The following is a 26638-nucleotide window of genomic DNA, read 5'->3' as shown; positions in this document are numbered from 1 at the left end:
ATATGTGCAGCTTGAGTGTAAGTTATTAACACTAAAACTGTGGTATCAGCAAACAATATAGCCAGCAAATGTAAGGTTCTGAATTCTTCAGTAAATCAACAGCATCTGCTGTCTTTTCATTCTATTTTTATCTGTTTGATCTTCTATAAATTTCTCCCTTTGTTCTTAAGATAGAAGAGTAAATCAGGAAACTTTTGAAGATGTTTTCCTGCAGTAATAAAGCTGAAATATCTTCAAAATGCTGCCATTAAAAGAAGTGTTTCAGATCTAGGATGTCTGTTCTTCTTGCCCTCGCTGTTGAGATATCAAATGCTGGATAATATCTCAGGTAGAGCCCGTGACATGGAGATCTGATCTGTCATTCAACTAGAGAGTTAACAAATTCTACAGGCAACATGAAACATAACTGGTGAGAACAGTAACCTAAAACTATGCCATAAACGCTCATAGGATTATGAACTAGCACTTAGCCTTTCCTCTCCTCCTTGGCAGATTTCCTGGGGTATATGACATGAAAACTGAAACTGTATATAGCTCTAAGTGTGATAGATTAGATGCAGGCAGTTGTTTTCTATACCTCACAATATTGTGGATGGCTGTTTTCTCCTTATCTCTCTCCCTCGCCTGCTGCAGCCATCACCCTCTTATACAGGGCCCTGTGCCTTTCATCAGAGTCTCGCAACATCCAGAAATACGACGAGTGAAGAGTAACCTGCTTTTCCATTCAGTGGCTTTTGCTTGTGCCTGCTCTGAGAAAGCACTAAACCCTTTCAGCTGATTGTTTCTATCTACAGCTTGACAAGAAAATTAAAAAAACTTGGAGTTGTGCTGTGCCAAGCAATAAGCCACCTACATTTCCCATCTGAAATGAGATCAGGTCCCCTCTGACACATGGTGTTTTCCATCAAAGTTCCCCACACTAGTCAGAATTACTCCATACTATTGCACATTAGCAGCACAAATGGTTAGGAATTCAGAAAAAAAGTAGGGAAAAAACTTAAAATTGAGCAAGCACAGTATGTCCTGTAGATTTATTTTAATATATTTAGAAAATGAAGAATTTCCCCTGGTTTCTGGTATGATATGCTGTCCTACGGGATCACCTCTTTCTCCCGTCAAACTGTCTGAGTTTACAAGCATAAGGATGCTAATAAAAGGAAATATTTGCATTTATAGTATCATGCTGAGCTCTGAACCATAGCTTTAAAGAAAAAAAAAGCTTACAAGAAAATGGTAAAGCTCTCCTAGGCACATGCTACATTGTTTTAAATGCTGATTGACTGGCAGATCACGTAGGGACTGTGAAAACCCATTGACAGCATCTTTGGGACTACATAGAGCTTATATCCACCTCTTCCCAACCCTTCAGTGGAATGTAGTTTTACTCACAAAAATTTTATGACTTAATCTTTGATTTAAAAAAAACAAGACAAAACAGTTTCTTACTAAAATGCCAAAATGTTCAGATTAATTTGGAATTTAGTAAGATTGTCCCTCTCGGCTCTCAAGTAAGAGGAGACTCTGGGAAGAGCTCACTATTGAAAAAGAATGTGTGAATAAAACAGAAGTTGAAACTAACCAAGCTGCTAAAGCAGAAATTTCCTGTACAGTCTGGAAAATCCCTCCATCATTAGGGGTTCTTAGGGAAAGAGCATAATGTTCATTGCTGGTTGTCATATACTAGAACTGTCATGAACAATGCCGCATGGATATTACCACTATTACCCATACACTATGTACTGTGTATGGGAAGATCATCATATACAGTGTGTTGATGTACCTGCACAATTGTATATGAAAACACTCTATATTCTCTCCTTCTATATTTTTTCTGCAGTTCAGAACTGGAAGTACAACACAGCCAAATCTCTGCAGAGAAAAGTCTTATATTCTAGTAGCAGTTACAGTGTTTACTGAGACTTGTTTATGACTTTCAGAAATTAAAGAAATTATAGGCACAAATACACAATCAGATACTTTCCAGGAAACCTTACAACAGTGCATATTTTTTCAGCTTTTTTCTTCTCTAGTTAATAAAGGTCTTATATTGTTCTAATTTAGTTCTTGAGTGCTTATATACTGATCTTTCTCCAGGCTTAAATGGATAAAATGACTCCTAGAAGAAAAGGAGGAAGAATATAGCAAGTTATGGCAAACTACCACTAGGGAAACAAAAATATGTTCCTTTCTTATGTTACTGTCACTTACATATTGCCTGCTCTTTTTGATGGGCTAATGGTGTTCTGCTCCTTAGCCTCAGGGTCATCATTAATGCATGTTGTCCTCACACCACTCTCTCAAAATTACTAAATCCTTTCTCAGCCTTCCAGTAAGCAAACTTTCTGCAGGCAAAACTCAATCCCAGCGGAACAGAATAAGGAGTGCTGCGTATCAGGAAGGCTGTTCACAGGGTTGGATGCGGTTTTATGGCACAGTGACTACCTCTTGTTTGTTTTGGCAAGAGAAATATGTGGAGGGGTCATCTTCATGTAGAGGATTTCCCTTGATACCTGAATCTTCTGGTTTGCTCAAATATGGAGTGGATGTGGGAGTCCAGAGATTTCTTTTAGCTGCTGCTCTGGAAACTGCAGATAACAGTTTCATTCTTCCTTTCTAACCACTGTGCTCCCCAAAGACAGGTGGAGCTTCAGAGGCATTTCCTCACTTGGGCTAGACAGATCTCTCCACTGGAAGATAATCTCAGAGAGAAGAATGATTTCTGAAGACTCTGTGAACCTCCAAAAGATAATGTTTTCCTAACTATAATTCCCAGAAAATACAGTTCATTCAAAGCACCTTCCTCACCTCCCTGCTCTGAATAGCAGCCTTGGAGAAACACCACTTTGTACTTCCTTGTTGCTGAATTAGCACAGGGCAGTCTGGACGTGCATCTCTGTCACAGCTGGCTGGGAACTGCAGCAGCTGGAACCATCTGCCCTTCCTGTGCGCTGCCCCTGGGGACAGCCCAGCACGACCTGAAGGGGAAAGGGCAGCCACTCTGCAAAGGGCTGATTTATAGCAAAAGAGCTTTCTTGCACAGGGTACCATGGGTATAATCAGACTGCTAATGAAGCTGGTTTTTCATTCCTTCCAATGACTGTCAGTTGTTTTAGCATGCTTCTGGATACACTTTTCCAAGTCCTAGATATTAAAGTGCAAGGCAGTCTAGAGCAAATTTGAAGGGAGCAGTAGAGGTAAAGGAGAAGAAATCCTGTTCCTTTCCTCCAGCACCCCACCCATCCTCAGGACGAGGATGACCTGATTTTGGTAAAGGAAGACAAGCCCACGGCACGAAGCCCCTGCAACAGCACCCAGCTCCAGAAGCAACAGCCAGGCTGGGAGCACAGCAGTTTTCACTAAGCATATGGTTACCGTATGCCAACAACAGGTCTCCTGAACAGAAAGTCTGGAACAGGAGAGCCCACCTCATGGACTTCACTCCGCCTTACTCATCACTAGGTTGGTAGTTCCAGAAGATGGGAAGTAGATATCAAAATTATTAAAACTCTAGGTAACACATCAGATACAGTTCGATTCTAAGGCACAAGTGGGTGATAAGCAATATTTTTCTTAAAATAACAGCAATTTTTCCTGTTGAAAAATTTGATAAAATAGATTGACTCAAAGGTCTTTGGCCTTCTTTCAGTTTGTAACTGGGATTTATTTACACCTCTCCAACATTAGGTGCCATTGCTAGCTAAAAGAACAGTGCCTGGAATTGTTGCAATCCTTCAAAGCTCAGGCAGCGACTGCACTTACATGTTTACCTGAGAAAGGAGACTGACTTTGCCCTCAGTTACCCTTTATTCTCTTCTTTTACTTCTTCAATCCATACGTGACTGCCTCCCAGTTAAGCAAGAGGAAAATACATGGTGATTCAATGAAAGGATTTCTTTAGCTTTGATGGGTTTCAGAGAAGCATAACCACACACGTGAAAATGTACAACAGAAAAATGATAATGAATAGACATAAAATGCCTGTTACTTCTGCAATGCGTACCCTGCCAATAATTGTGACAGGTTTATTGCTGAGTTTGAGCCCAAGAAGTCAAGCAATTTGGAGTGAGTATTTTTCCTTCATTATAATATGGAAAACATCCAGCCCAAGAAGGAGATCCTGTTTCACTTGGACTGAGGTTATGGAGGTTCTTGGAGCTTGCCTCCCTGTAAACCGGTAGAATCAGGAGCATCACAAGCTGATTTACTGAAATGATCTCCATGCATCCCACAAGGAACTTTCCATGTTGTGCCATCTTCCCTGCACTTACAGAGAAGAAAGCACAGACACAGAAGCGCTAATGCAGTTCAAAGAGGTGACATGAATTCGGTTGCTTGGCTAGAAGAGTGCAAACCAAAAGCACGTGCATTTCCAGCCCTCCCAACCTTGACAGTTGGCAGGTAAAGAGGCTGGCAGGCTCTGTAGCACCTGTAAGAGCCCCTGAAGCCATGACTATTTTACTTAGATGCAGTGAAAGAGGTGAAACAAGGGAGTATACCACAGCTGAGAGGCAGGCAGGTGCATACTGGCAGGGGTGAGGGGAGCAGCTGCTACTGCGTTTCACCGGGGACATAACTTACTTACAGTACAGCATCCCTGCTCACCCCCTGCCCGCACACCGAGAGCCATCAGCAAGCTCACATCCTTCCCTGCCTTCATTGCTGGAACATCTTTCTTCTGTGAGGTCTCTCAGAAATGCACTGAAAACACAGCAGCTGCAGAGATGTCCTTTGCCACACGTCTGCCCTCCTTTCTCTTACAGCGCTTCACCAGCTCCTCTTTTCACCACACTTGCCATTCTCCTTAAGGCTTCAGGCTCTGCCTTCATCCTGCACATCCATTCACATTTTCTCCACCTTTCTCCACCTTCACTACACCAGTGGTGGGAGCAGGCATTTATCCTGCCCTCACATATTTGTCTTCATGTCGCTCGGTCCACACGAGCATCTTCTGCTCCTCTAATCCTCTTCTCTTGTTCAAATCTCATACCTGCCTAAATAGCTTAAACATAAATTGAGAGATAGAGCAGTAATGTTGATTTGTATTTATTTAACAAGAACAAAGGAAAAATGGTTGGTGGTTTGCAAAAGCACAAAGTGCATTTGACACTCCCATCCTACAGTTCACTCCTCCTACTTCTGGAAGCTACAGTACATACAATATGATTTTAGTTGGGTTACAGCCCTTCCATATATTTGCTCTGTGCTTATCTGAGATTGTCAACAACTCAAATAAGGGTCCTTCCTCCAGAGAGGAGACAGCACATTGTAGATATTGTTTAAAGATATTAAAACAACAGAAGGCAATGAGGTCACAGTAAGCAGGCTGTGCCCATGGGTCATTTTTAGTATCTGTTCTAGTAGTATCTCCACCTGTTTTGCAATTTGGATAATCAAGGATCAAGCAAGGGCTCTGTTACTTGGTGCTGATAATTGTACTTTATACTCAATTTGTACTGGTGCTCTGTTTGCCTGCGTATTCACTGCTCTATCAGAATCTAACTCAGCTTTCTTGTGAAGCGCTTTCATTACCTGCAGTCTGAGAAGCACTAAATAACAAAATTCAGCTCCATATTACTGTTATTTATGCTACGATTCCTTCTGTCACAGCTATTTTATCTAGATTGGCAACCACCATACAGCAGAGATGTGCTCTGCGGATGCCCCCACCCAGTTCTCGCAAGCACAACCAGGCCGTTTGGGGCTCTGAGGCACAGCGCCAGCCCACTGCTCTTTTGGGCTGATGTCACTGCATCTGCGCTGCCCTGGCTGTCTCAGCAGTCTGTCCCTCTCTGACGTGACAACTCATGGAGGGAGAACCTGGAATTTCTAGATCTTGAAGAGGAAGGGAGGATGGCCTTACTGCTTTGGATGTGCTCTTCATCAGTGCCCCTAATCCAGAACAGAGCTGCTGAAGCCTACTTATTATTTTATTAAAAGAGTCATAGACAGATGATGATCAGTAGTACTCGTACTAAATGCTGTTAATTGCTAACATAGTAGCATTGCTAATCTCTAATCTTGTTTCCAAGTGAGAAAGTGTTGACATAATACCACAGACCCCATTTGTCTTCCTTGCTCCTATGATTAGAGCCTATCAAATACTAAATGCCAAAGCTTATGCGAAATGCCGCCATGGCTTCTTCCATACAACTCCCGTTATTGACTCATCTCTATTTCTATACCTCATTTCATTTTCTAACTCTCCAGTTTCTCAGATCTCCTTTACGTATCATTTGACGCTCGCATATGCAGAGAAGGCACAGCTGCTTTATTCGCTGGTACACCTGCACTTCATGTTCAGTGGAAATAACTGCATACTGAGGACAATTCATCAGGGACAAGACTCCTGCCATATGTTAAAGCTACAAGTGAAAGCATTCCTCTCACTGAATCCCAGCCTACCTTTTGAAATACTGGATCTATGAAAATAGCAGCTCTTTTTGATTAAAAGGGAAGTTTTCAAAGGAGAGGACTAGAGCTCAGCTTCAGTTCAGCAGCCCAGGGAAACCCCTTTACAGCGTGTGGTAACAGAACAAGTCAGGCAAGAGCCATGTACCTTTCCACACCTTTGTGGAAAAAGTGTTTCAAAGTGATGGTTAAGCAAACTAAGCGTAACTAAGATTTCACACTTACCCTTGCAGTGAAGTCCACAGCAGCACCCCGATTTAACAGCAGTGTTGCTACATTGATATTTCCATAGTGAGCAGCTATGTGGAGGGGAGTGAACCCACTCTGGAAAAACAAAACAGAAACAAAACCAATAGATACTTATTTTTTTATATCTCATTGGTACTCAAAAATTTGTATCACATCACTGACAAAAGCTGGTAATAGGAGTCTGCTGCACGTCACCATTCCAATTCTGTACTAGTTTCCACTCATTGACTTTTATTTATAGACTCTCAGAGAGTCTAAATAAAATCATATTGCTATGCAGGAGGAAAAAAATTAACATAATTATTCTACAAGACCCAAAGTAGGATAACACTTTCCATTATTCCAGAAAAACAATAGCAAAACATTTGAGTATTAAAGCAATGACCTGTCTTTTATAAGAAATTAGTTTCTAATAACTAGAAATATCTAGTTGTTACCGGTATTATGTCAGTGTCACAAGTTAAATCTCTTAGAGATTCTTTGCAGGAGTTCAGATACAAGTCATTTAATGACACTTGCTAACTGATTTTTATAAATTCAAAGTAGATGCAAATGAAAACAACATCAAAGATTATTTTAAATTATTAATATGGATTTATTTTTTTTCAAGGGTTAGTACCATAAAGATCAGTCTCCCACTGTGGGCAATCACACTGGGTTACGTTCAGACGCCACGAGTTACCACCCTAATTAGAAGATGCCTTACTGATTAAATTACTTCAGGAACTTATTTTCATATTTAAGTAGTTTTATTTCCTTTTAAAATAATGCTAAAACATGCAGCAATTCCATCAGTCCTTATGGGAACTAGATGCATTTCTAAATTGTTAGCAAGCCATGCTAGCTGCCACTGCCTTGCTTTGGGAGTTTTGCAGATATAAAACCACTCTCAGATCATTCTATTTGCTGACACCATCAAGGTAAGTGTCATGCAGAAGCCTAAAATCAGACCTGGATGCACAACATGACAGGGTTGTCTGCAGCTCTTGACACATCTAATAAACATATACTCCATGAGAATCCCTGAAAACTCCATCTTACATAATATGGCTCTTTTATGATGACAGTTAGTTCCCAAGATGCTTACTCTTACTTTTAAACCCTAGTTTCAGCTGCAGAGAGCCCTGGTATCTAAACTACAGTCTTCTCTAGCACATGCTACTTCATTTCATCTAAAGCAGGTATTTATCCTATAAAAGGCGATGCAAAAAGGAAGAGGAAGAAATGATGCAGCAGCACTAAGTCATGAAGGAGTGATGATGCATATATATATTTATATATACCTCTGTTGTTCTATTCACCATCATCTAGGTTAACACATTTGGAAGCAAAGAGGGGGAAAAAATGAACGGTTAGTTCACCACTGGTGATATGGATGCAAAAAGCCTCATGATTGCTATGTGGCACTGCAGCTCAGATGACAGCACAATTGGCACACAAAGGAAGCTCGACTGAATGGAAGCTGAATGATCGAGTATTTTGAATGCTAATTGTTACATGTTTACCAAGTTCTTAAAGTAGTAATTGCATAAACAACTAATCAAATTACTTCATTGCACAATACCTATCACACACCATTGCAGGAGTGGCTTTCATTCCCAAGAGACTAATTCTAACAATATTTTGCTTATTATTTTCCATTTGCAAAGTTTCTACAGGAGAAATTAACCCTGATTAAAACAAAAAGGGAATAAGGGAGAAAGAGGCAAAGAAAGCAAATGAAATATTATTCTTCATTATCACACACTATAGGAGAAAGTTACGTGTAACTGCAGCAAAATACTTCACACTAAGGAAGACCTTCACTGGATGTAATACACGTGGTCAGAACTTTACATCACCAAACCTTGTTGCTTTTTACAACTAACCTTTGACTCCACATCAGCATTGTGGTCGTTCTGCAGGAGCAGAGCTGCTGCCTTTGTGTCGTCCTTGCGAGCAGCGATGTGAAGGGCAGGAAGACGGACTTTTCCCTTCGTATCATTTTCCAGCAGCAGTGAAACCACCTGGTCGTGACCTTGCTGCAAAGCTACTGCCAAAGGCGTGAAGCCGTCCTGCAACATACAATGGGGACTCTCAACACATGTTCCAGGCTCCCCAGGGAATGGAAATAGGAAGGGAAGAGATCTCAGCATTAGTAACAGCGCTGGCTCAAATTCAAACGTGAAGTGTAACACAGTACAAATTAAAAGTATTCTGCAATGTCACTGAAATTGGAGTAAAGTGCTGGTGAACTAGGTCCCAAATGCTCGAAACACCTTTCTGGCAGCCCAGACCTAAATATAAAATAATAAGACAAGCAAACAAAAATGACTGAGACTAAAAAAAAATAAGTGTGAAATTATTCACAAATTAACAGTTACATAAATATGTGCATAACAGACTGTATAACTATGTAAAAAAGATATAAATAGCTGAAATACTAAAACTAAAATTGTTTATGATCTCCAGAGCAAATTATCATCCAGGCCCCTCTCCCCGCTACAGATTACGTTTCTTAAGAGAGAGAAAACAACCAACCAGTCAACTACAACAAAAAAAACACTTCAACTCTGTCCTCTGATATATTTTATATGTGGATTTAAAATCTAATAATATTTGAGTAGAAATACCACATTCTCCCAGTATACCAGTTATTTTACTACAACTTCCATTTCTGAAAATGTATATAGGTGTAATGGACAATCCTCTTACAAACAGAAATTTTTATAATTTTTTATGGATTCATATAAAACTAAGGAATGAAAGAGTTGCCACTTAGATTCTGCTTCTGTCCAAACATTGAAGTATCATTCCAGTCCAGGAACACATTCAGCTTTGCACAAGATAATACCCATACATCACTCAAAAAAATCACAAATGAAAATTACTCTACGTGGACTATTTGTTACATTTTACTCTCAACAGATATCTCCAAAGCTTATGTTACCAAACTTCATTGCAGTTTAGTAGATAAACACCTTCTTTCACTTTTCAACTACTTCTGTCATGGTGAAACTGTATAAGTGGGATATAGAAGTGCAGCAGTGACATAGTATGAGAATCTACATTATTCTATGCCAAAAGTGCAGAGTTCAAGTGTTAACTTTTCAACTTTCAAAAATAAAAGTAATGTTTTCTAATAAGGAATTGCTCTCTCTGGCTTACCAAAGAGTACCTCGATTTTGCATGAGAAACAGAAGGAGTTCTGAAAAAGAGCATTTTTTCAAAATTTTGGAAGGGGAAAGAAAGAAAAAAAAAAAGCAAGAAAAGAAGAAAATCACAGAAACTCCCTGGCTCCTTGCATCCTAACAAGCTTTTTTGTTTGTTTTAATCTCATTTATCTACAGCCTCCCTCTTTTCCTCTGTCTGTCCACCCTCCAGCAGCCGAGAGGGCTCTGGGCTGTGGTCCCAGGTGTGAGCAGCTCCAGGGAAGAAACAACCAGGCAGCCTCAGACTATGGGCAGAGGAGAATGACAAATGCTGTGTAGCTCTGAAGGCCACAAAACTCCATGAGCATCCCCATCAGAGGGCCCTGGCAATATAGCTACACTGTACCTGCAGAGAGAGGCCTGGAGAAACCCCAAGTGTGACAGGTCCTGCACTGGTGACCCCAAGACTCTGGCTGCCATAGGATAGTGGATAGGAAGTGGACAAATGGGTGGGAGCACTTTGTTTCAAACCCAGCACAGCTGCCGTCCCCTGTACCCTCAGGTTCCTGACTCCAATGAGAGTTGCCCAGCATTTCAGTGTGTGCAGAGATCACTGCACTGAGGCCAAGCAAAGTGCAACCAAGAATATTAGCGCCAACAAGAACGCATTTTCACCACATGCTCTCTGAAGATGGCAACTCACAAAAAGCAATTGCAAGCCAAGTACCGTGGTGTCAGCACTATATTTAGTAACTTTGCTTTAAAACATAAGGCAAAACCAAACTCAAAAAAAACTAACCAGAAAAAAAAAAAAAAAGTTGGTCCACTTTTTTATTTAGATTAAAACATCTTTGTTAAAGAGTTTTATTTTGAATATTTAGCTAAGTGCCAATCAGTTAATAACAGTGGCTTTTGCACTCAGAAAGATAAAGATAAATCAGATTTATATTAAAACTTGGACTGAGAGAAGATTAAAACATGCCCATAAACAAGTAGGGTAATAAAGGTAACATTGTTTTGTAGTCTGGTATCTCCAATGGAATTCTCCATGAATAAAATTAGATTGCACCTTATTATCGAGTTGGAGAAAAGCTCAACCTCACTGACATCCAATGCTCAAAGGAAAAACAATACCAGAGAAAAATAACCAAGTATCCATGCACAATTTTTTAAAATTCTAGTTTCAGAAAGTCATACAGTGGCAAGCGGATTTTTGAATGCCTGAATCTACCGTAAATCTCTGGGGGTCCTGTGACTTCTTTGTTTCCAAGTTTTTAAACAGAAATAAAAATTAATGTTCTGAAAACTGCAGTTTTCAGATTTTGAAAACATATTGTTGATCCATTAGTGATTAATTTTTACAGTGCTGAATTCAGAAGAGGCCATACATGCATCATTATACAGTGATACTATGAGGTATAGTGATGCAATAAAATAATTTTGCATTTCATATTTTGCAAGAAGTAGGACTTTTTCAAATAACCATTATTTCCTTCATGGATTCAATTCAGATAGAGCAACCATAATTTAATAAATATTAGAGAGAGCACACATTGAAATACTTTTTGGTATTTTATTGTAGCGAAATCTTGAAATTAGGCCAAATGAAAATTCATCAGATTAAAAACCTATCTCAATGCAGTACATGTATTACTATTAATATATCTGCTGTTTCTTTTTCCTTCCAGGTTGCCTTATTTGAGTTAGAATTACTTTTTAAAGCAAGAAATCAAAAGTGTTCTTCTAGAAAGCTTAGAGAACACCTTCAAGGATGGACCTCACATCTTTCTGTCAGCTTGAAATTGTCACTGCAGGACCAGATGGGATAACAAGGTGCTGCAGAGAGGGTATCAACAGGCCAATAAATGCAGTTCAGAAAATGCTCCAAGCACTAAGTAAGCCTGGGTTTTCCTTGATACCCTAGGGCTGTCTCCAAAGCGCAGATGAACAGTGTTCTTTCTTTATGGTTGCCCTCAACACTATTCACTATTTTTAATGAGCACAGAGAACTTCCATATTATACACACTGCTCCCTGTTTGAGCACTTAACCTAAAAGATTACTAGTTCTGACTAAGAACATATTTATTTTTAGAACTCTTTCTAGTTAAAGTAATTTTTTTAATTTTAGAAATGGCAAGAGCAAGAGATGGTTTAAATTACTGAAAAGCCAATAGCTCAGTATTCATTAGCACACTCTTTGGAGAGATAACTTTATATTGGCCCTTAATTTTGTATTTAGAAGACTAATGTAAGTTGGCAAGAATCACTGCTGAAGCACATTTTACTTTGTTCATAAAGTGTGAAATGAAAACTTTTACCTCTGTGGCAAGGCTTTGACTGGCACCATTGTCAAGAAGAAACTTAACCACCTCCAGGTGGTTTTCTTGGGCTGCCATATACAGTGGAGTGAAACCATTCTGAAATAGGAAAGCAAGAGTGTAAACACTTTACAGACATCTCATACATACCTCAGATCTGCCAAACCCTGGTAGATCTGGAGGAAACCGAATAAACTATGTGCACACACATCAGTTAATGGTGTGATCTCCCTTGATTTAAATGAAGATAGGAGGATAAGAGAAGGATAATATTTAAAAGGACACAGAAGAATCTTTTGGCAGATACAGATACAGTTCTCACAGCTAATCAAGACTCTCTTCTTTTACATCTGTTGTGAAGTCAAACTACAAAACATTCTGGACAGACCTTTGGTAGAGATGATTTATCATTCCTGATAAATGCAGCCACAGCTGTGGAAATGCAAAATGGGACAGACAAGTACAATGCACGTCTGCAGCAAAAGCAAGAGCAATGGCTCTTCAGAATATTTGCCAATTTTTTCTCTTCTTTCCATTAGCTTTGACTTCTCCTTCACTTGTGCTGGCTACTTATGCCTTCTGTCTCCTCAAAGAGCTGCCTTCTGAGCATGGCCTGCCTGCGGTCACTGAGCTACTTCAGATTTCAGGCACCAGGAGATCTGAGGATCATTGGTTCCCAGCAGTTTGAGACTGAGGTTTATCAGTGTTTCCGATCACATTAGAGCATTTCTCTAATTATGCTTAAGTGAGTGATTTCAATCAATGCAATAGGAGTATTAAAGGCTGCAGAGTTTAACTCATTCTTTGGCAAGTGCTTTCCTTTTGCAGTCAATGTTTTTGTCTTTCCATTAACTTTGCATTAATTCTTTCAGGATTTGAATTTTTGGGGACTAACATTAAGACAATATATTTTTCCCTATTATTCTAAACATTTGTGAAATTCACAGCTTTGACTTCACTCACAAAACCAAAACAGCAAAATGAAGTAATGAAACCTGTCCTAGGCTCAATATACCTCTAAAAATTTATAGAAGTTGCTGATTTACAGCTGAAATTGCTTGGCTTTCATATAGTACAGCATGTCCCTCAGTCCAACAGAATTGTGAACTGGTGATAAATACATTTTATATTAATAACTTAAAATATCCCTATAGTATTGACTGAGCAGTTTGATACTGCTGAAGCAACCAAAGCAGCATCAGCAATACGAGCAATCCCTTTCTCTTCTGCTCTATCATGATAAACGTTTTTACCCTTCATACTCTAGCACTACACTTTGCCAGACATACTGCTGCTACATTTTGCTCCATTCCTTTCTTTCTCATCCTAGCGTGGCTGATGATGCCAAGAGGTCACTGAGGTTTCAGTGGGCTGTGTTAGGACACTGTCTTTCCTCTCACTACCTCACACCAGTGGGATTTCTGTGAACCTCTGATTTCTCTAAAGAAAACTTCGCACAGAATCAGCTGCAATAGGGCCAGCAGCTTCCCTCAACAGCTGCTCCCCAAGATCCCCCCAGACCTCCCACTCCACCACACACCACTTCTGGTAATTACTCCAGAGAATGGGGAGGACAAGGAAGAAAGGAAACACAAAATAAGATAAAAGGTAAAGCCTAGTTAAAAGTAACATGTAAACCAGAACATTTCACCTGGCTTAAATAACAGAAAAGTTCCGGAAGTGCTTCCATCTGAGTGGGTTTGGCTGAGACAGCACCAGCACTCTCAGGCTGGCAATGTGGCCAGGGCAGGCGTTTGGACAGGGTGGGAGGAGCAGGGGGAGCAGCTCAGCAATTCGACTACAACAGTTACAAATGACACTGACCTAGATTTTGCCAGAAACAAATGGAGCCAAACAGAGGTGAGCTCAGAAGTTGAGCCATATATTTGCATCAAAAAAGGTTAACATTCTGGGCTCTGGAGAGGCAAAGGAAAACTGTAGCCTGAGACCTACAGCAGTAAATTTTGGTTGAGTTATAGTAGCCACAGTGAAAACAGCTGAGAGACATTTGACTGTCCCAGCAATGGGGCAGAGCTGCATGGCACGCGTCCAGCACAGAGTATGCAGGAGGGCATAGGTGACCTGGGGCCAAACGTCCAGGAGAGACAAACAGAAGAAAGGGCAGTAGGAGAGGAAAAGGCGTGAACTGATGTTTGATCCAAGAGGAACTTGACCATCAATGAGCCACCAACCAGCTGTGAAGCCACATGTTTACGGGGCTTGCACAGGCTATAGGGGCTGTGGCTTTTCCAGCATGTTGATAATTTGGTCTCTATTCAGGAAAATGAGGCTACAAGCACAAAGCAGGCGCTGAAGTCCTACTGGAGCCACAGCCTAAAGTTACCTGTGTTTCAGTGCACTCTCCAGAACCAAGGCCTAACGATTTAGTTACTGTGTAGTCAAAATTCTGCTTAATGAAAAACAGAGAAGCCAGAAAGAACTTGCTAAGGTACCTAATACGTTACATTACAATTTATTATTGTATAGTGAACAGCAGAGTCTCGCATTTTTCCCTGTCATTTCATGGCATACTCAATATCTAACTCAATATCTATTTAGTAACTCAGCTGGAAACGAAGATTTATTTTTTTTTGTCTCAAACATTTGCATTTAGAAAGAAAGCAGGAGATACTTCCTAATTATTAGTTTCAGAAAAAAAATAATAGGCAAAAATTCTCAGAACCAAGTATTATTAGAATCTGGAGGCAGCGCAGAACCTTTTCTCCTATGTTAAATCACTGTAGGGTATTCACAATATATTTCCCTCCATATTTTGCTTTTTCTTCTGTCTTTAAAAAGGAGTAAAAACTGTCAGAGAGCCACAAGCCTAAGGAAAGCATTTTGTCTTCAATAGTAATAAATAGCCCTTAAAAGAAGTACAAAATCAGACTCAGTAAAAATTCACCTTCTTTTTTTTTATTATTTTTTTAAGGACAGGAAGATTCGATTAAGAAGGCCTTACAACCCTAACCCTGCTGCTGTCAGAGCAGAGCTGTTACCTCCAAGAGTAAAGGAGATAAAGCCAAACTCACAGAAAACAGGGTCAGCAGCAAAACAAAAACAAACATACAAACATCTTTGGGTGCTCTCTTTGTGGGTATGCTAAATTCAGCAGAACTTTATTCTAAGCTTTAAGAAGGCTCAAGTGATGGTCAGTACCACAGAAAAAGCTGGTCCAGGGGCAGTTTGGTAACAGGGAGCTCCAGGGACCTCCCCATAAAGACTAATCCCAACTGGAACATCTCATTACCAGGTATTGGCGGGGAATGGCAATATACGTGTCTCTCAAGCAAAGATAAAGGCATCTATAAGGGGGGCAGGGAGGAGGGTGGAAATCTTTAATTCCCATATGTTAGCAAAATAAGGCTAACAGGTGGCAAAACCTTAGGGTGTATGGCCAATGCAGTTACATAAGATGTTTACAACCTCATTTTTAGTTTTAGGGCTGAATACACAAGTTCTCAAACACAACCAGTAAAGATTCTTTCAAAGTTACTTTAATTTCTTTAACAAGAAAACCGCTGTAAATATTCTGCTTTGTTTTACTTCTTAGCAGTCATTGAAGATTGTACTTAAAACTATTTTTTGCTGTTGTTCTCTTTGAATTCTAATTATATGATGCCTGGAACCAAATATTGCAGTATTGAGCTAGTATGAAAAAATAAGAAAAGAGAACTAAATAGCCCATTTTCTTTGTCTAGGTGAAAGAAACATGAAATACAGATCACAAGTAACTAACATTCTTGAAACAGATTCAGTTAAACTGTTCATATTATTTGAGAGATCATTTTTAAAAAAGTTTATTTAAAATGTACATATTTAAATTTCCCTTTTTAAAAAAACATTTTCTACCATGCCCACAGCTTTATAACACAGAAGAATGGCATCATTGGGCCAGATGAACAGACCATCTCTTAATGTGATCCGTGTCTGTGACGCTGCCTGCCAGCCCCTGAGCAGGGAGAACGGGGTTGGAGCACAGTGCAGGGACACCTCCCATGGCACAGCCACCCTCCTTGCAACAATCTGTGCTTTATGCATTTTTTTTGAGCCTGAGTTTTCCTCTGTTTTATTTTGCTGCTTTGCTCTTAACACCAGCACCATTTTTTCTTATTTCACATTTTCTATAATTGACCTAAATATTCATCCAAAGGACCTGACCCAACTTAAAAGCTCTGTGTATGTTTGCAGTACCTCCTTGTACAAGCAAAGGGGATGAGCTCGATTAAGCCAGAGACACTGAATTATGTGAAACAGGATCCTTTTCATGTGAACAAGTTCTCCCTCTCTGTTGTTCTATCAGTCTCTCTTCTGACTCTGTAACAATTACCAGCTCATAGGACACTGGAGGGCAGATCTAAGGCTGAAGGGTAAATGCTTTTCTGTGCTGCCTGTTACACAACCCCTCCCAATGTCCTGCAGACACCCCTGGAGGTACCTCCGCTTTCTTCACCTCGAGGGGTGTGCATCTGCATGGCTTCTGGACAACTTAAACCAGAGATGTTATTTCTATACTTTCCCCATTGATGAATGAGGAGGGGCAACTCAAAGTTAATCTCAACTTATGTTTGCCATCCCATGTGGGAAAAGACATGAACACAACCTGGCGTTTCACTGCGCTGTCATGGCTATTAGGGAAGACTTGATCTGCCCACTCTGACCACCTGGGAAGGGGTAGAGCAGAAGGGGGAGACATGGAAGCATTTAATGTATTAGTTTTATGTTGAGTTACAAGGTGACTATGAACTCAGCACTACACTCACTAAAATTGCCGCTTCACTAATAAAATGGTAGCTCTGTTTAAACTGTGTCCTTGCACCTGCTGTCAGTTACCAATGTGAGTGGAACAACCAAAAAAGGAATGCCTTTTTTTTTTTCAGTGTGAGCAGGATGACATTCTTCTTACTGACTCTATCATACCCTGTTTTCAACAACCAGCATTAATACAAGGAGATCTACCAGACATATTTACCAATATTGCAGTTTATAAGGGGAAAAGGATTTTAATGTCAGCAAAGTTTTTCATAGTACCAAATGGAAAAAATATGACTTTACCTGAGACTGTGCATTGACATTGGCCCGATTCGTAACCAATACTTTGACTACTTCTGCTTGTCCAGCAAGGGAGGCTATGTGCAATGCTGTGTTTCCTTTCTGAAATGAGCAATGGTAATTTTTGAAGAATACAAAACTTGAGCTTGAATACATGACAATACTATCAAGAACGTGTTTCACTTTAAAACATAGTATTTCTTGTCATAATATACTCTGAGTACTTCTAATAAGTTATTCTAGAAGACAGACCAAGACAGAAATCTACAATTTGTTCAGTAAATTGCATCCCTACTAACCTGTGACATTTGCTGTAATCTAGATGGTTTCAACTAAACAATTATTGAGACCACTTCACCAGCAGAAAAAGAGCAACTACTGCTGCAGTAATGTCTGTAATCAGTTGACTGACACTTTGTGCCCGTGCCATCCGTGTGAACAAGAGAACAATTAGATAGGCCTGACTAACCTTTGTTGCTGCATCAACACTGGCACCTCGCTGTATCAGTTCAGCGACAACTTCTACGTGCCCTTCTTTGGAAGCGAGATGGAGAGCATTCAACCCATTCTGATTTTAAAAAGGGGGGGAAAAAAAAGAAAAGCAATGGAAAAAGATTGGCAAAGGTTTTCCAGCATAGCAAACAACATATCAGGAGACAAATTATTATATCCCAGTGAGAGGACTGCTTCCAAAAATTATTCTTACATAAACTTTACAAGAACTATATTACGAGGAAAGAGTATTAATTAAGTCAGGATGTACTAGCTCTGGGGTCTCAAGTTCTGTGTGCTGTCCCATGAGCTGATGTAATGCAAATGGAATGAAAGATATCATTAAATAGCACAAAATTCTCCAAGTCAAATTGAAATTATATTTTGGTAAGGGGTAAAAATAAAAGTTTTGATTGGATAAAATATGTAAATATGGTTCATCAAAAACCACATAAGTTATCACTAACATGAAGTGTAAATATAAAACAGATTTGAGAAACAGTGAGAAAAGTATCTCTCCAGCAAATTTGATAAAAGTATTTTTTCAACCTGATTTGAAATATTGATGTCCACTCCATTTTTTAAGTAGTCGAGAGCCTTTTCCAAGTTGCCAGCTCGAGCAGCTCTCAGGTAACTTGCATTTGTGTCAGACTATAAGAAAAAAAAAGGAAAGTCCCATTAGAAATTATAGCACAGTATAAAAATTTATTCTCTTGGCAAACAAGTTACTAATGATATAACATATTGTACATACATTTAACTACACACAAAAGTATCCCAAACTGCCTTATCAAATATGGGTCAAATCCTGCCCTCCTTGCTTATGCAGACTCCCTCTGGTGTAAATAGGCTATCTGCCTGACTGGGCAGCACAAGAATTGACTTTATGTATAAACATGAATTATGTAGCACTGTCTAACATGCAAGGCTAGTAGACAGAGACACATCTGGTACTCAGCATGGAAGATAACTGTGGTAAGGCTCAGGATGACTCCATGGAAACCACTCCGCCCTTTCCAAATGTGCCACACCACCTTTGTGTCCAGGCCAAACAGACCAGACCAGCACAAATTTATAAACACCCGGCACTGAAGTACTGGACGACCTGAATGAAAAAACATAGTTCTACAAATTAAAGCATTTTACAGTCTAATGTCTGATTACATTTTGTTTTATTTTCTCAGTCCTCTCTCATTTTATGGCAGATTTGATTTACAATATCTGTCCACAGTCAGTGAAGTAGCCAGAATTCCCTAGGTACGGTGTCATTATCTCAACTGCTTTTTACTTTTTTTTTTCAGATCTTGCTTTAAAGATAGCCGTGCAAATTTGCTGTATGATGACTTCAGCTTGAATGTGAGGATGGCAGAAAGGACGGTTAAGTCATGAAAGAGATCACTGAAAGTAATTCCCATCCCCAGAGGGTTTTAACACCAAGTTATGCAAATATCCACCAAGGATGGTTTAGATAATGCTGATCCTGCCTTAGAGCAAGTGGAATGAACTGGGTTAGCTTTCAAGAGGTACAAATTGTATAATCTTTGATCTTATCTGTGCTTACCCTGGCACCTTGGGCAGTCAACACATTGTTTTGTGCCCTCTTCTCCACTGGCATAACAGGAACTGTCTGGGTTTTTTTTCCCTCAGTATCATTTAATCATAGGCTTACATCTCTACAACTTTAAGTACCCTGTGATCCTTTAAGGTACTAAAAGAGTGCAAAAAATAAAAGCAGTAACTGCTGAAAGAATTCAAAAACATTCTGGCACCAAAGCTCAGTTACTTATTCAGTGCTCAAATGATTTTTTTTTTCATTGCCCATTTTCTAGATTTCCTACAGACTTTTCTCTTCTCCTGTCAATGCAGCTACCGTAAATGGGACGTTCTGTTCAAGCCCATCTGAAATCACCTTCATGTGCAAGATGAAGTGCTCTTGGGCATAATGACAGCAAAATGGTAAGTGGGTATAAAGTCTGCTTTCCTCTTCGTACAAGCTGTACAAGCTACAAGACTATTTATTAGTACTTTCAATACTAGAATTTCTCTCTTCCAAGGAGAGAATCGTTACTTATAGACTCTTCATTTTCTCCCAAGTTTTACAGACATGGTGTTCCACTTTGCAACAATAAGTTACTAGTTTACCACCTTCCTGGCTCTTAATCATTATTTTCCAAGCATGCCATTCTGATCATTACAAGTCAACTTCTGTGATGTACTTCCCACAAAATATCTCCTAAGTACCAATGTTTAATTTGGCTCTGTCTATAGTTTGCTGCTACAAACTATATGGTCAGAACTGTAAAGACTATGGGCAAAAACAGCTGCCTTGAGAGGTGCAGTAAAACAGTTTCACATTTGGAAGATCATCTGAACTGTGCAATGCAGATTATTACAGGAGACAGGTCATATTCCCAGCGCTTAGCAACGGCAGCCACTGGGGTAAAAAACAGGTCAGCATTTTATCAGCATTACCAAAGGTATGAGGGAGGACTTAATAGACTAGGAGCCTTTTTTTGTTCCAGAGTAATGGCATGTCTGTTTGGCACAGTCAGCAGGTGGATGATAATTAACATCAGTGTTTACAGCTGCTGCTGAGTGGGGAAGGGATGCACCAGAGCAGCTTACTATGGAAAATCAGCTCCTGCCAGTCACATTAATGCATGCAGGACAAGAAGTGCTGCTCATACTCAGAAACATTTAAACCTTTTGAACTGCTCAAACAAAATGGAGGTGGCTGTCAGTCAGCAGGCAGAAGGAGTGATAAATAGCTGATATTCACATTAATACCTAATGGCTCTTTCACTGTAGAGGAAGAGCAATGCCAATGTCTTTTAAGGACTTCTCTTGGAAGCACTTGCTTGCTCAGGGGAGGAAGGACAAAGGCTAGGTCACACTTCCAGCCTGGGGATGTATAGAAGTGTTTCAAACCAAGCTAGCTCAGGTGCCGCTAAGCAATGCACAAATCCTGAAATCCCTCCAGCAAAAAGCAAGGCCTCCTTTGCAAGTCAGCACTCAAAACTTACTCCTTTTGCTCAAACTGTCCAAAAGCACCACTGACACCAGCAGCCAGGTTGGAACCTGAGTGGTGAGGCTGGGGAGCCCTGGGCACAGCACCCTGGGCTCAGATAGGCTCCTAGTGCAAGGGGCACTGCACCAGCACCGACACGTGCTGGCACTACAACCACAACTGGGAAGCACCCAGAGAAGCTGCCATTTAACAGCATGCCAGGGACAGCACAAACTCTCCCACAGTTCAGCTGATCTGAGTTGGCACTTCCAGTTTCCACATTACTGGTTTCCAGTTACTTGAATGTGAAGTGAGCTAGTTTGTGAAACTTTGAGCTGCCTTAGTAGGCAGGGTGAAACACATCACTGTGCACCAAGAAATGGGGGAAAACCTTTGTATCTGACCTGGGCTAAAACTCCCCAGCCCTCAGACTGGATTAACTGAGCTGAGGCTGCTTAACTCACCCTTTCTGGGCCACGAGACACAGAAATTTTGAGATTTGCACAGAGAGATAACAGACTGAGGTTGTAGCAGTATGCAAAAAGTTCAGCGAGGCTTCTGGGATTCTCTCCATCCATTTCAGTCTCTGCCATGAGCAGAAACAAGCAATAATAATTAGAGAGAACAGACAGCCAGCATCTTTGGAAACCAAAATCAATTCCAGCCTCTCTAAAAGCAGCATTACTTTCCCTGGGACCAAAGCATTACACCAGATGTGCTCAGATAGAGAACAGAGTTTCAAACTTTTTCTACCTTTTAAAATGTCTCAAATACCCTTGGTTTTGAGATATTCCACTTCCAAAACCCAGAAGAACCAATAAATGCTATCCAAATTTCCCAAAAACTAAGCATAAGGATCAGTCAAAATTGATCAAAAACATCACACCAAAATTTTCACATTTCTGAACCTAAAGTTTTCTCAACTTTACATTTCTATTTTAAGCCTAAATTATTATTTTTTTTAAAGATATCAGAGTAGAGCAGAAAAATGTCATTTCCAATTGGCACTGTTCTGTTTAAAACAAAGCCTCTTTGAAACCCTCATAGAGCTTGTAATTGCCTCTGTATTGAAGAGACAGGAGTAATATCAGAGCCTAGGCTCAAATCACTGAAGGACTCAAAAATCAAACAAGTGTAACAATAATGTTAATAATTATATATATATGAATTGTCATCATGCCTGGAAGCCCATGTCAAAGACTGATCAAGAACCTGTTATATAAAATGCATTAAAAATACAGGAGGGGACAAACGGATTTTAGGTTACCAACCATCCCTCAGGTCACCTGCACAGATAAGCGCTCCCTCTGTGGGGAACTATTCTTGATGTACCCAATTCCACCTTCCACACTAGCTGGCATCCGAAAGACAAACCCCACACAGCCAGCATGGCTACAGGACATTCCATTAACAGACTTAATAAGCATTTTCTCCAATACTAATTATTTAAACCTCAATATTCCTGGGAGAGGCATAGTCTATACTAGTCATGTATTCTGATATGGGGTTTTTTTGTAATCAACCCCAACATGAAGAGGAAAATTGGCTTTTGATTCTCCACTGTCTTGACAAATATCAAGAGAACAGCAGACATGGGACATACATCAAAGCATCCAGAATCTTCAATGTTCTTGCAGTCAGCCACGAAGCTTGTGTGTTTGCACAGGAACCCAGTTGTCAGGCTGTATCCCCAAAGCCTTTCCCTGCTCCCTCTTGTGCTCCCTAAGGATGCTAACTTTTCAATCTCTAGATCCAGATTCAAATTAAAAATCAAAATTCTAACAAGAATTTTAATTCTTGGAGATACAGACCTCAGACCCTGTGCACAGCATTTAATTATAGAATGGCTATTTAGACAATATTTAATAAACAGTAAATTTATGAGAGTACCAGTACTGATGGATGCATAATATCAGGCTTTTTATTCACAGATTGCACAACTTCTCCCCTCTCCCCTGTACTTTCTTGGAAGAAAGAGGAACTATTTCTAGTTTTAAGAAATGCGTAAAAGCAGATGACTGGCTAATGAATGCAGTCTTTATGCAATATGTATTCCTTTTAAATTTTTGTATTTTCCTTTAATGTACTAAGCTACAAAAATCCAATTCTGTAATGTACAGCAGGCTGATGAGCTTGCAGACTCTGGGCTGCCCGCAGCTCTCAACAGGTTTTCCAGTCTGGAGCTTGTTTCAACAGCCTTCATCCCAGAGACATCTCTGGAAGGGACGGAGGCTGAATAAACGTAAATTTCCCAGCCCTTGTTTACCCTAGAAGTTGTCAAGTCATGCCGCACAATGGACAGCAGAGCCCTGTGACGTACAGGTTAAGACCTGAGAACTGTTTCCCCATTTTGAGGAAAAGCTCTGCGAGTCAAAAACATTTCTGTTACAGGAAAAACTAATTCCTAAGTCACTTGGATATTATCTTAAGTCTCCATTTTAAAAAAGAAAATTGTGATGCTGACTCACGCTAGTAAATACATATTCACAACCCTTTTTTTTTTCCAAGAGCTCCCAGCAAAGTAAGAGACACACAAGGACAGACAAAAAATGTTAGAAAATTTGCACTGACTGTCAACATGGGGTCTGGTTTTTTTCTATGGAATAGAGAGAGTCCTCTCAGAAAATGGAGAGTATGTTTTATTTAATGAACCCTCAAAAAGTGCAAAGGCATTATTTTCAACGAGCACAGATCCCCTCCCATACTGATGGCATTTTTATTACGCTCATCTCTCTTTCCTTTGTGTTCTGCTTACAGTGGCTTCTTTTTCAGATTAAAAATCCAGTCTTTTTTTACATTGGGAGCAGCGTTTTGTTTTTCACTCCATCTTTAACAGTAGCTGTTGTGAAGGGAAACCCCCAGCAGGTTCCCATTGTGCCACAGTAGGATGCATTCTGGCTTGAGTCCCAACAAAAAGATGCTAACCATGCCTAACATTTGTTGTGGGGGGAGGCAATTACCTCATTTAAAGGGATGAACTTACATTACTTCCATTTGGAAATGTACTCAACAAAACTAGTCTTGCAGCAGCATGAGATGATCTGAGGAAACAGATGATAACATTTTTGTTTATTTTGATATGGATGGGCTTACAGCAACTGATGGCATTTTTTTTGCAGTAAGGCTCAAATCTGATGGGCACTGAGCACTACACTGGAAACTGGAGGTCCTTGACATTTCTTAGATTTTGCTCCTATGTTAATTTAGAACTTTCTTGCAAGCAAATGTGTTACAGTTACTTGGTAAGGAATGTAATTTTATTTCAAATAAACAACCTTGGCCAGTTAACAGCAATGTATGAATGATGTGAAATAAACCAGCCATATCATTTTCCTGGGGAGGCTCTTCATCCATCCTCCAGGTGTCTGTATCCTTTTTATCTCCCTACTACCTCATAATCAAATCTGTATTAAAAAAACTCATTTGTATCTCCTTTATCAGAAAGCGGGCTGGCTGCACCAAAAGAGAAGGTGATGATCCTCTTTGTGCAAACAATTACGGCTGTACTCATGCTTTACATACCATACTACCATACGTGTTTCTTTCTGATAAGAATGTGACAGCCTGGAGCCAACTGCTATCTGCAGTTCTGCTGTTAATTATCCTTTGGAGAGATGCTTTTGGGATCACAGCCCTCAACACAACCACAGGGCGACAGGAAAAGCTCCATTCCTACTGTGTGACAATTCAAAGGAAACATCTTTTGGTTATTCTGAATATTATATTATTGATCAAAACCCAAACAAATCCTTCTAATTGTTTGCCCTGCCATGCAACTTAATAATCAACTTTGATCATATTTTGTATATTCAGAATGTCGCCGTAGCTGGCCCTATTCCAGCTATGTGACTATGATACGTTTTCCATGAGTTAAAAACTACACTGGCTACAGGCTGCATGAAACCCCTCTTCTTGGTCACCCCAGTGAAGACTAAAATACCTCATACTGGAAAAAGTTTTATATGAATCTATAATCAACTGTATTTGCAACAACTGAGGCTCTATCCCTGTACAGCAGTCAGTCGTAACATGCTTGTAAAGAAAATATTTCCTGAAAACCATGCATTTAAGCAGTTCAAAATAGTGTGGAAAATACATCTTAGATTCAGCTCCTTCTTTCTAGAAATCCTTAACCAAACCAGGAAAACATCCAAGCAAACAAATAAGCCTCTGTCCTTACTAGGCCACAAGACAAGGTAAGTCTCTGACATGCAAGTTTAGTATAAACCATTTTCAAGACCACTTGCAGCACTCTACCTGTTAGAGTCTGTCTTGGCAAAATGCTGAATCTGTGGCTCACTATTACCACTGAAAATGAACTACCTGTATTGAGTGGAAGATGGCTGAAAAGGACCCAGACCCTGAGATGTTAAGGCTGGTATGTACAAAAACATTCACAGCTTCTAGTACCAGAGGTGCTTATCACTGCCTTTAACAGCATCACGAGGTCTAGAGCAAGTTGTTTGCTTGCAATGACAAACATCTCTTGTGAAGCTATGATGCAGCTTTCCTACTGTGTAAGTTAGACCTTATGCACACAGTCTTTTTCAGTAGACCATGAATCTAGTCAGTCCTGTGGTTTATGATGCAACTTATCCAGCCCTGGGTGTCTTTAAATGCCTGAACAACTGCTTCCTAAGAAAGTTCCAGCACAAGATAGAAATGTAAGTTAGCTGTCGTTATTCTAATTTTCTGCAAGGAGCAAAAGGGGTTGTGATTTTCAGGGCACAGTAGATACACGCAGAGCTAGATGGGAAACTCTTGCCTAACATCCACATGGATATTATGTTCAACATGTTACAAGTTGAAAATGCCACTAAAGCTGTCATCTCCATACTATTTCCTGGTCACCACAGATATTCAACAAATACAGAATGATTTAACTGCAATTCTAACAAAATTAACATCTGACAACCCAACAGAGAACACTTGAACTGAGATCAAACCCATCCCACAGGGACAAGGTTCAGACAGGAGGTGAGGCTCTACACAACTTCCAATACTCTTTGCCAGTTTGCACAGGTGGGGTTTTGAGACTTTGAAACACAAGTTTGATGTGTCAGCTTCACCTAAAGAATTTATGAAAACAATTACTTATACAAATGTGTTAAATTAACAACACTAAAAGCAAGATCCTAATTTTCCAGGACTACAGAATCAATGCACACCTGTATGACACACAATCTGTCTAATTATGCATTAATAACAAATCACAAGAAGTATTTCCTTTTAACAGGAAAATAAGATTCCTTTAATATTGACTTTTCAGCTATAAAACTGCCCTGTAGGAAAAGACAAATTTAAATGACAAGGTAAATTGGGACACACTCTGTTCAAAACCAGTAAAAATCACTGGTTTCACCAGCGAATCACTGCACTCCATTAGAATTGCACAATCAGGGAATGATCCAGGCCTTTCGTGACCAACTCACATATATAATCAATGAAAAGGATCTGATACAGTTGAGGGCAAAAGATTTGAGCATCTAAACTTCAAGATTCATTCCCTAGGCTGACAGCCTCAACTTCTAGAAGTTTATTTCAGACTCTGGGAAGAAATTCCTGAGCCTGCAATGACTCATCTCTCACTCTCTGAAGTTTTCCTATCATACATTTACAAGAGAAATATAAATCACTGGCTTTCATAACTGCTACCACAGTCACAAAGACCTAGAGAAAGGCTAGATGTGCTTCGAGGGTTTCTTCTTATGTTTATATTCACCTGAAGATGATAACTCTCTTATATGTCGAACTAGATGAGATGCCATTGATGTCCTCCCTGCTATTTTTCTCTCAGAACCTGACTACCCAATGAGCACGGAGATAATTTCAGCACAGCTCAGGCTCAAATTTAAAGCCAAAGTCACATTCTTCAGATCACTGCATGAATTATGTCAGTTGGTCCACCTCCTGTTCTCTGATTTTAGAATTAGGATCCTCTAAAGGGGAGGAAAAAAAAAAAAATCAGCAATTTTTTAAA

General features: G+C 39.8%; 1 protein-coding gene across 2 annotated transcripts in view; it reads right to left on the bottom strand.

The window, feature by feature from the left end:
• ANK3 (ankyrin 3) overlaps positions 1-26638 on the bottom strand; it is a gene marked incomplete at both ends in the record, with an annotated part of 196456 nt that overhangs the window by 121294 nt on the left and 48524 nt on the right. For both annotated transcript variants that reach the window (XM_080347592.1, XM_080347593.1), the window contains 6 exons: positions 6634-6732; positions 8526-8711; positions 12108-12206; positions 17163-17261; positions 17629-17727; positions 18201-18302. In XM_080347592.1, the coding sequence (XP_080203718.1) occupies positions 6634-6732; positions 8526-8711; positions 12108-12206; positions 17163-17261; positions 17629-17727; positions 18201-18302 (684 nt within the window). The remainder of the gene's footprint in view (positions 1-6633; positions 6733-8525; positions 8712-12107; positions 12207-17162; positions 17262-17628; positions 17728-18200; positions 18303-26638) is intronic.

The sequence above is a fragment of the Nesoenas mayeri genome (assembly GCF_963082525.1).
Source record: "Nesoenas mayeri genome assembly, chromosome: 7".
Lineage (NCBI taxonomy): Eukaryota > Metazoa > Chordata > Aves > Columbiformes > Columbidae > Nesoenas > Nesoenas mayeri.
Note: the sequence above shows the minus strand (reverse complement) of the source record. Positions and strands in the feature narration are given on the sequence as shown.